The 10,597-nt window shown below is 44.5% G+C and overlaps 1 protein-coding gene across 3 annotated transcripts; it reads left to right on the top strand.

Moving 5' to 3' along the window:
* The first annotated feature begins 680 nt into the window (after positions 1-680).
* Positions 681-10,505, top strand: pals2a (protein associated with LIN7 2, MAGUK p55 family member a). 3 transcript variants are annotated; one of them, XM_083678436.1, is made up of 14 exons: positions 681-1,762; positions 2,434-2,525; positions 3,172-3,300; positions 4,740-4,858; positions 5,715-5,867; positions 6,259-6,408; positions 6,566-6,793; positions 7,443-7,574; positions 7,698-7,794; positions 8,003-8,074; positions 8,206-8,367; positions 8,600-8,802; positions 8,921-9,049; positions 9,219-10,505. In XM_083678436.1, exons 3-14 carry the CDS (start codon positions 3,270-3,272, stop codon positions 9,393-9,395), a joined length of 1,653 nt encoding a protein of 550 aa, XP_083534562.1. In that variant the 5' UTR covers positions 681-1,762; positions 2,434-2,525; positions 3,172-3,269; the 3' UTR covers positions 9,396-10,505. The 3 variants fall into 3 exon arrangements, with proteins under 3 accessions (XP_083534562.1, XP_083534563.1, XP_083534564.1); XM_083678437.1 differs by having other exon boundaries at positions 688-769; XM_083678438.1 differs by having other exon boundaries at positions 786-808.
* Positions 10,506-10,597: the final 92 nt, after the last annotated feature.

Consider the following 10,597-nt stretch of genomic DNA (forward strand, 5'->3'; position numbering starts at 1 on the left):
AGTTACATGTAGCCTATCAGATGTCTGTTAAGATAGTATGATCTGTTGTATGTTCTCTGTGGCTCAGTTGGTAGAGCATGGCGCTTAGGTCGTGGGTTTGATTCCTGCTGGGACCATATATACTGAAATGTATGCACTCTCTGCAATGTAAATCGCTTTGGATGAAAGCGTCAGCTAAATGGCATATATGTATGTTTATGGTGAAGCAGCTTTTACAGGCAGTTCATATCCAACAATGGCCAGGGACAGACATTGTGCAATATAGGGATGCTGCTGTGCAATGAGTGAGGTGCTGAAGAGTTGTTAGGATTTACAACTCTATTCTACATATAGCCAGAAGTTGGTATGTAACCCCAATGCAGCTGTCAAACAAGACCAGCAGAACAGAATCATCTGTGTCCATCAAAAAAGAGAGAAAAGAAATGTGTGGCATGTGATTCTGAAGCTTTACGATAAATTATCTGTAATAAGGCTAGGCATGCTGAGTAAACATAATCTAATAATGGTTACATTGAATCCAACGAGTCAGTAGTGTATGTGTGTGTGTGTGTGTGTGTGTGTGTGTGTGAATTTACAGTAAAAGGGGGTGGGGCGTTTTTTGATTTTTCGTGGCTCCCGTGGTCTTCGAGATCATACGTCATTAGAGGGCGTGTCTCAGTGGCATTGCGCTCAAGAAAGGGTACTACGGGCTAAATAGATAGCGCCTTTCACTTAATGAAATCCATGGGCGATATTTGAAGTTCTGATAGAATCACACGCAGAACATCGGGTAATGTCACACATTTTTTGAGATCTCCTTTTTCGAAATGTAAGTAGACTTCGAGACAGGTCACTTCCCTGAACAATAGCTGTCAGGGTGGCAAGAAGTGTAATATGTTTAAGGTTAGCTAGCTAGCAAGTGAGCTTGCATGCTGTCCCTCAAGCTGGTCAAGAGGCGAGATCAAAGCCTACCTCTGATTATCAGCACGCTAAGAGTCTTGTCCACTTCTTCGCAAAAGTACTGCGCGATTAAAATAAAAAAACAGGTGGCACATTTCTGTAATTTCTATATAGCTGGCTACGCCAGTAGCAGCACGCTGTAGTTATTTAGCTAGCTAGCAAGCAGAAATGCGCCCCACGCCATCACTCTGCTGCTTTTCATTGAATGGGAAATGGAACAAATGCTACACGTGCACGAAGCTAACTAGTGCCCTAGAATAAAAATTATCTGGGCATCCAGCCAGTCATAGCCGGTGAACTAATAGACAGAATTAGTATTTACCTTGGAAGTAGCTATGTATTTAGGTAGGATATAAATTGCATCTATGTTCATGCCTTGAGTTAAATGATAAAAATAGAATGTTATGTTCTATTTTCTCTAGCAATCATGCGTCATTTGAACATATTGTTTTCCTCTATTCTTAATGTATAGCCATACATAGCTTTTGATTTAATGTTAAACAACTTTAATGGAGTCATGACATGAGTCTGTCTCGTCTCGCCAACTTTTACTTCTTCCCCCTGAGTAAATCAGCTGTGTGGTTCCTCTGAGATTTGAGCTGTTGTCCACTTCCAAGGTATTGTGTCAATTAATGCCTTGTGTTGTGGTGTCAAGTAAAAGTGAAGTTTATTATTAGCGTTAGAGCTACGGAGAGAGACTGGAGAGGGAAGAGGACAAGCGTGGGGTCCAGGGGTGTCTTCATCCGCTCTAAACCTTCCCTATCTGCGCTGACTGATCTGTGATATGGTATTGTAGCTGAGCCATATGGTGCATGTCTACCAGGTATGCTTATTTATATCAGTGTGGATGAAGGAGAGGAGATGAGGAGAGGAATCACCGTTAGACTATCTGGACTATACTAGAATATTGTGATGTGCTGTTGCTCCCACAAGGTCCATTCATCCCGACTTGCTACTTATTATATCCAGGGTTTAATTGAGGTGTTGGAGAATCCTGGGAATTTCAGCTCTGTGGGAATGCTGCTGGCAGGAGTAGCAGTGGGAAGTAGCAACACACCCTGTGGTTGGCTGCAGGGCCATAAAATGTTGTGGAGGCAGACCCCAATCACACACAGCATCTTTGGAAGTGCGCATTCTCAGGGTTTTAGTCTACGAACAGCTATTGTGGACCCTGACAGACATTACATTTATGGCATTTAGCAGATGCCTTTATCCGAAGTGACTTACCACAAATACATTTGTTTAAGTAAGTGAATCATCTATCTATTTATCAGTCATCATAAAAAAAAGTAATCTGTGGTGGGACCAGGGACCATTGGCAGTCACAAAGCTAGAATATTTTTTTTCCATTTTTCACCACAACTGAAATGGAAAGTGTCTAAAATGTCATTTTATGTGTGCCATTTCAGATAGGTCACTCTCAGGAGGCCTTACAAGTAGGCCTTATCCCTTTTTGGATGCTAATTAAAAGCATTTTTTGTTCAATTCCCCTAGGTTCTTCTGTGTCCTAGGGCACCAGATGAAAGGTCTGTAGTGGAGGGCTTTGAGGCATTGTGCTTCGCTGGACTGGAGCACAAAATTCCCAGGTAGGTTTCAGACCATAGGTCATATGTTCCTGGTTATTACTACAAAGAATAATGTACTGTATTTGCATTTGATTGTATACTGTTACTTTCTCTTGATATGAATTAGTAAGCCTAAATGTAAACCTTGATTGAAACAGTGCACACCGTTCATGAGGATTTGTGAATAATAGCCTAAAAGTTTTCTGGAAACTGAGTTTCTCCTGTATGTTTATCCTTTCACTAAGGCTGGTAGAGAACAGTTTGGTCTCTGCTCTGTTTGGAGAGTGTGTTTGTACTGGGTGTCCACAGGGGCCTCCCTGTATGTAACTCTGGCATAACCTTTACCCAGAGAAGGAGGGCAAACCCATCCTCCTATAGTTCAATGGTCCTCTTTGTCATTTTTTTCATTCATAAGCCCTGGCTGGGTAAACACGACTACCCTACCTGAAGCATACAGTGGTATTTCATTTCAGGGCCGTACTTTTACACATGTTTTTAAAGTCGGGAGGACTTAGTCTCGTGAGATGGTTTATAACAGCCAGGGAGTTTTTCATGTTTCATGCTTGATCTGGATCCATTAGGAATTTATCTACCAACTGCTTTATTGATGTTAGTTTGTGTCTGATGAACTGGATACAATCTGATGTGGGTTTTCTACCTTCTCCAGCCCTCCAGGTACTCTGTTGTCAGTCTGCTTGAGGGCTGAGTCTGCTGACAGGGTTGTGACTGCACTCTGAGGTTGCCCTGTGTGGTACAGTAGGACAAATGACCGTGGCCAATGCAAAGTCAGGCACAGGTAAGCTCCCCAGGAGGAGAAGTTCACAGTTGAAATGTCATTCCAAAACATTGGCTTCTGAGAGTAAGATGCTTTGCCGTATGCATGAGTTCAGTAGTTGTGTTTACATGCCAGATGATTGTCTTATGTGGCTCGAGGCCTATAGAGGAATGTTGGTTTTGTTTGCTGATGATAAAGCTCAGATCATACACTCACCGGCCACTTTATTAGATACACCTGTTCAACTGCTCGTTAACGCAAATATTTAATGGTGTGGGGGATATATTCTTGGCACACTTTGGGCCCCTTGGTACCAATTGAGCATTGTTTAAACGCCACAGCCTACCTGAGTATTGTTGCTGACTATGTCCATCCCTTTATGACCACAATGTACCCATCTTCTGATGGCTACTTCCAGCAGGATAACGCGCCATGTCACAAAGCACATCATCTCAAACTAGTTTCTTGAACATGGCAATGAGTTCACGGTACTCCAATGGCCTCCACAGTCACCAGATCTCAATCCAATAGAGCACCTTTGGGATGTGGTAGAACGGGAGATTCGCATCATGGATGTGCAGCCGACACATCTGCAGCAATGATGCTATCATGTTAATATGGAGCAAAATCTCTGAGGAATGTTTCCAGCACCTTGTTGAATCTATGCCACAAAAAATTAAGGCAGTTCTGAAAGGCAAAAGGTGGTCCAACCCAGTACTAGCAAGGTGTACCTAATAAAGTGGCTGGTGAGTGTATACTGGACCAGTTCATAACTGGCAATTAGTTCTAATTTGAGTCCTACCCATTTTAATTAGAGTCTGACCAGTTCATTACTGCCAATATCAGTTCTAATAGGCCTCGAAAGCGGTCAGCTCTCTTTTTTCTTTTGCAAAAAAAGACGCTTGAATGTTTAGTTCTGTGCTCCAAGTTATTCATTCTGGACAGATCTGTGAAGAGGGACGTTATTGTCGCAGTTGTTGCTTGATACTTGTCACAGGCTATGGAAATGAGGGGCATTCACAGTAAATTGGTCCATTGATGCTCATTCAGTTATTTTTCATGCTTTCTTATGCCGCCTGTTTGTAATCAGTCTCTCTTCTTTTCCTCATGTTTTGAATCCCGCTTCAAGCTCTCATTCATATTTTAATCAAATGTCCTTATGGTAGAGACGAGATTAGATAATTGTAAGTGGAGTGACACAATATCTTTCATTTCAAGTTCAGCTTGAATTAGAAAAGGTGTGTGTGTGGTGATTGATGCAAGATGTCAATGCATTATGAAGAAATTGACAATTTTGTATTTGCACTTGTTTGCTTAGTTTTGCTTTTTCTTTCTTATGAGAGCCTGATGTTGTGCTGAGCCTAAGTGTAAAGCTGTGGACGGAACTCTTTCCATCTTTAAAGCCTCTATGATGAGTGATGGTGTGTGAGAGTCTAAAGGCTGTTTCTTCCCCCCCACAGCCATGCAGCAGGTGCTGGATAACCTGAGATACATGCCCCCGGCCACGGGCGCAAATGACATCGACCTCATCTTCCTCAGAGGCATCATGGAGAGCCCTATTGTCCGCTCCCTCGCCAAAGTAACCCCCCCCCCCACACACACACACACACACACACACATATGGACACTCGCAGACAGAAAAGCAGCTCTACCAGTGAACTATCTCCTCCATATGACCTTCTCAGATTGATGCAAATGTCACGACTCACACCCCCTCAAACATCAGCATTCTACATAGTTTAACTTACATGCTGTTGACTTACCAGGAGGGAAAATCATTCAATGGCAGTCATGGCTGAAGGTCTGTTTTCAGTGATTGCAGGGGTGAATGGTCAACAGCTGCATCTATATTTAACATGGTCAGTGAAATGTCATCTGTAAGGGGTGTGAGATGCCAATTAACAGGGGCAGTGATGTCAGAGAATCCGGTCAGGGTGTAACAACTATTAACTGGCCTGCAGAAACATCTGCACTGCTAAAGTACAGCTAGAGCTAGATGACTGCCTCGTCAGTGTCATCTGATAGCCTAGCTGCTGGTGAATTGCTAACATTCTCCATTGAGTTTGTGATACAGAGAGACCACACAGTGACCATTACACGTAAATGAACTATTTGGTGAACTCGGCTATTTGAATTACACAGATTGTTCGAATTTTATTGGATGGGTGGAGAGTTGGCCGTTCATGGAGTTGACTCTAAGGGCATACACTGACTACATTGTATTGCAGTCCAATAACAGTAATTTATTCTTTAAGTAACTTTGGAGGATTGTTTGATCAGTAGACAGATAGTCATAACATGCTTTGAACTGAATGCACAGAGCCTGCCCTTCACATTGTTTAGTTTGTGGGGAGATCACACACACTGCTTGTTTTAAGAGGCTGTGTGTGTGTGTGTGTGTGTGTGTGTGTGTGTGTGTGTGTGTGTGTCTGAAGGCCCACGAGCGTCTAGAGGATGTGAAGCTGGAAGCGGTGAGGGACAACAACCTGCAGTTGGTGACTGAGATCCTAGACTCCCTCAACGGGCTGAAGGGACAAGACGCCAGCGCTTCTGAGCTGGCCAAGATCCTTCAGGAACCCCACTTCCAGGTACCCTACGCCTCAGGCCCCCTGTCCACACACACACACACACACTCCTATGTTATGGCTGCTGTGGTGAGAACAATACTGCCTTTTCCTCCTTCTGTGACAATTTGACATTATTTCCTGTAGGATTTCAACATACTTTGTTTAAAAACAGGCATGTGTTGAAATAATGTACCTCATGAGATGTGATTTATTCGTGTAGTAAAAGTTATTGGCTGGTATTCTGTTGCTGTTCCCTGATGTTAATCACTAATATGTCTGTGCATGAGTAACAGTGTATTGTTTGCTTGCTGTTGCTGTTTAAACAATGAAACTGATTATGAACCACTCTATCAATGCGTTTGGCAACCTTTAACCCCATGTTCTCTCTCTCTCTCCCCCCCCCCCCCCCCAGTCTTTGATAGAGACCCATGACAAGGTGGCAGCAAAGTGCTATGAAATATTACCATCTCAGATGAACAGTCATACCACGGAGACTGGCACTCTCAATTCAGCCGATGCTGTCAGGATGATTGGCATCCAGAAGAAGGCAGGCGAGCCTCTGGTGAGTGAATGAGCCATCCAAACACAAAACTGAGTTACAAGGTTCCAGGTTGTGCTTCCTAGCAACCAAATACATATGAAACGAGGCCTCTGATTTATGAGGTGTTGATGTGTTTGATACTCATGACACACCTCCCTCTGCGCTCTCCCTCTACCAGGGGGTGACGTTCCGAGTGGAGCGGGGCGAGCTAGTGATTGCGCGGATCCTTCATGGCAGCATGATTGACAGGCAGGGAATGCTGCATGTGGGTGACATCATCCGGGAGGTGAACGGGCGCGAGGTGTGCGGCAAGCCCAAAGAGCTGCAGGAGCTGCTGGGAGACAGCAATGGCAGCATCACCCTCAAGATCCTGCCTGGCTACAGAGACACGCCAGCGCCCCCACAGGTGAGAGGGTGAACCAGCGTCACCATGTCAGTGGTGTACCTGTTTGGGATATAACTACACTCTTGCCCTCTATAGGCAAACGTGTGTGTTCCAACATGCTCTCCTCCTCTAGCCCCTCTCCATACGTGCGTGTGCGCATGCCCCTGCCCAAGGGTCTTACCTGTCAGGGTGTGGGTGAGAGATGCTTGACCTGGTGCTAACCCAGAATGCCAGGCGGCTGTAACCGAGCCTAGAGAGGCCCTATTAATAACACTCCATGGGCTATCTGGGGCATGGAGGAGGAGTTGAGGACAACACCTCAGGCAGCACCCACCTCCCCCTCCTCACACACTCCCATCCCACTTACTGTACTCTCTCTCCACACACACACACACACACACACACACACAGCGCCTGATGAAGAGCATGTTCTGCTGAGGAGCACTATGCAGGGTTGTCAGTCAGTGGCCTTTGACTGCTGACAGAGGTGGTCTCTAGTGGATTCTCTCAGTGGTCATCAGGTTTCAGATGAAGATATGTGTAGTGTACTACATGTTTTATTCAAGCAGCGGCCCTCTATTGTGACTTGTTTGTAATGAAATACAGCAATATAGCTCAAATAGGTTGTATTCGTTGCACAAATAATTCATTCAAATATCTTTCTCTTCAGGTCTATCTGAAGCCTCACTTCAACTACAACCCAGCCACTGACAATCTGATCCCCTGTAAGGAGGCAGGACTAGCTTTCTCCAAGGGAGACATCCTTCAGGTCGTTAACAAGGAGGACCCCAACTGGTGGCAGGTGAGCGAGCACCCACTCTTAGTGATGGAATAGTGGATGCATGTTAGAATGCCCCAAAATGTAACTCCTGAGTAGAACAACAGAAGAAGTATGGAGTCATTGACACCATATCCTGTCTCTTAGGCATGCAACATTGTAGGAGGAGCCACTGGATTGATCCCCAGTCAGTTCTTAGAGGAGAAGAGGAAAGCATTTGTGCGGAGAGACTTGGATGGGTCAGGTACAGTTCTATATAATAATGTCCATCGTCATCCAGACACTTCTGGGAAACTTACCTACGTTAAGATATAAACAACATAGACATATAATTGAAAAGTCATATCCAGCTATAAATCTGCCTGTGTTTAGTCATTGACAGATGCTGTACGTAGGAGAGATGCATGCCTTTGGCACCCTCTAGTGGACTAATGCCACTATGTTCCTCTCAGGCATTCTCTGTGGGACTTTAACTGGAAAGAAGAAGAAAAAGAAAATGATGTATCTGACAGCAAAGAATGCAGGTGTGTACCACAGCCATCTTTGATCCTACTCTAAGACCAACTATGGTGTTCAGGTCACGATGCAGTCATGTGTTTGTGTTAGTGAAAAGAGCAAACTAAGCTAATGGTCCAGCCTGTCTTGTCTTGACCAGAGTTTGACCGTCACGAGCTGCAGATCTATGAGGAGGTGGCCAAGATGCCGCCGTTTCAGAGAAAAACACTGGTTGTGATTGGAGCCCAGGGAGTGGGCCGGCGGAGCCTGAAGAACAGACTCATCGTCATCAACCCCCTGCGCTATGGCACCACTGTTCCCTGTGAGGCGTGTGTGTGTGTGTGTGTGTGTGTGTGTGTGTGTGTGTGTGTGTGTGTGTGTGTGTGTGTGTGTGTGTGTGTGTGTGTGTGTGTGTGTGTGTGTGTGTGTGTGTGTGTGTGTGTGTGTGTGAGAGTGAATCAGCAGTTTTATGTGGGTTCGTGGTAGTAAGTCATTCATATCATGGGTTCTCTCTCTGTCACCCCCCTCTTCAATATCATCCCCTACCCTCCCAGTTACGTCGCGGCACCCGCGGGAGGAGGAGAGGGACGGCCAGTCGTACAGCTTTGTGACACGGCCTGAGATGGAGATGGACATCAAAGCCAGCCGCTACCTGGAGCATGGAGAGTACGATGGCAACCTGTACGGCACCAAGATGGACTCCATTCATGAGGTGGTGGCCACGGGGCGCACCTGCATCCTGGACATCAACCCCCAGGTCAGAGTCACACACACACACGGCTGAGGGTAAAGACTGGAGAGATTCTCTTGGCTTTTGGTGTTGTGGTTGCACAGTTGTTTTTGGCATTGGCAACACTGGGTATTATTGTCTTCAGGCGCTGAAGGTGCTGAAGACTGCCGAGTTCATGCCGTTTGTGGTGTTTATTGCTGCTCCAGAACTGGACACACTAAGGGCTATGCATAAAGCTGTGGTGGATGCAGGGCTTACCACCAAGCTGCTCACGGTCAGTGTCTTCCTCTCTTCAAACGCACTCAGAGAACCTTTTGAAGAAGTCATGCTTTTAAACCTAACCGGTAGATACTGATGGTCCTATGAATGGTTCACACTTTTGAATAGTGATAAGGAAAATGCTATGTTTTTGGTGTAACTGTGAAGGAAATCCTCTCTCACAGGAGACTGATCTGAAGAAGACTGTAGACGAGAGTGCGAGGATCCGCCGGGCCTACAGCCACTACTTTGACCTGACCATCGTCAATGACAATCTGGACAAGGCCTTCGAGAAGCTCCAGGCTGCTGTAGAGCAGCTGTACTTGGAGCCTCAGTGGGTACCCGTCAGCTGGGTGTACTGAGCGTCCTGCTGCTACTGCCCCCTACTGGACACACTGTCCCCAACGGTGGGCTTGGGAAGGGACCACCCACAGGGGTGTGAGAGGGGGAACATACACATCCATATGGACCTATGATTGGACATTTTGGTGTGGATCCCTCACCCAGCTGCACCTGGCTCAGTCTGCTCTGAACTACCAGACGCCCCTCTGTACACTATGCAACTAGCTCTGTTCAGAAATACACAGGAAGTGTACTTATTTATTTAATTTTTTGGTAATGTGTAACTTTAACTGAATACCTTTCTATTCATGGGGTTTTGAAAGAAAACAGAATCATGGAGTTGGGATGTTTTTAAATGTGTTTAATTTCTATGCTGTTGCTCTTGAAGACCAGTATATATTTTAGAACAATATACGTTTGGAAGAGTTCATATTTATTCTGAGAAGACGAGGAGGGCTTGCTTTAGGAAAATGAGGATACCTCAGTGTGTTAGAGTCTCTGTTTACAGTGCATACGGTGTTGCATCTCATTGTCTCACTACATCTTTGACCTTGAACATCAGAATATAGAATATCACCAATTTTCTTTGATCAAGTTCTCCTTCTCTCTTCAAAGCTGCAGTTAAACCTGATATCTGGTTACCTAGAAGGTTAAACATTTCTAATAAGGGTTGAGAAAGAGAAATATGCATATTACTTTATCTAACCCAGTGATTTAGGTTGTTAATCTATATTGCTGTTTCTGGGATAAGAAAATATGTAACATTCCCTTTTAATTCTGTTGTTGTTGTTCGATTGTGACTTGTTTCATTATTCTCATGATATTGACAGCCATTGTCTACCATTTAGATCAGTACTTTGTGTAAGTAACTGTTTCTGACCATTACCCCAGTCTGTTTGGTGCTGTGTTTGTGTTGGTATGGAAAAACAATTTCCAGAATACCCTTTGACAGGGTACTGCATCTCAGAGAACCATCCCTTTTGATGTGATATATTACTGAAACGTAACTGTTTTTAACTAATGGCCATATCTACTTAAAAGTATATATTTTGAAATGACGACAGAGTAAACATGTATTTTCAGATGTGTCAAATAAATTAACTGGTGTTTTTTTTTTTTAAATGACATCTCAGGTTTTGTACTGAGGACTGAGGTATTTGTATCTGTTTTAACTTTAACCGCACAATGTAACAAAAAAAAAAACAGATCTCAAAAATATCAT

This window comes from Argentina silus, assembly GCF_951799395.1.
Source record: "Argentina silus genome assembly, chromosome: 10".
In the NCBI taxonomy this organism is placed as follows: Eukaryota; Metazoa; Chordata; class Actinopteri; order Argentiniformes; family Argentinidae; genus Argentina; species Argentina silus.

Bases quoted from the DNA above. Each gene is read 5' to 3' on its own strand.
- pals2a (XM_083678436.1), top strand. From the start codon at position 3,270: ATGACCGTGGCCAATGCAAAGTCAGGCACAG. The intron at 7,575-7,697 runs GTGAGCGAGCAC...CCTGTCTCTTAG, and splicing joins AGGACCCCAACTGGTGGCAG to GCATGCAACATTGTAGGAGG. The intron at 7,795-8,002 runs GTACAGTTCTAT...TGTTCCTCTCAG, and splicing joins GAGAGACTTGGATGGGTCAG to GCATTCTCTGTGGGACTTTA.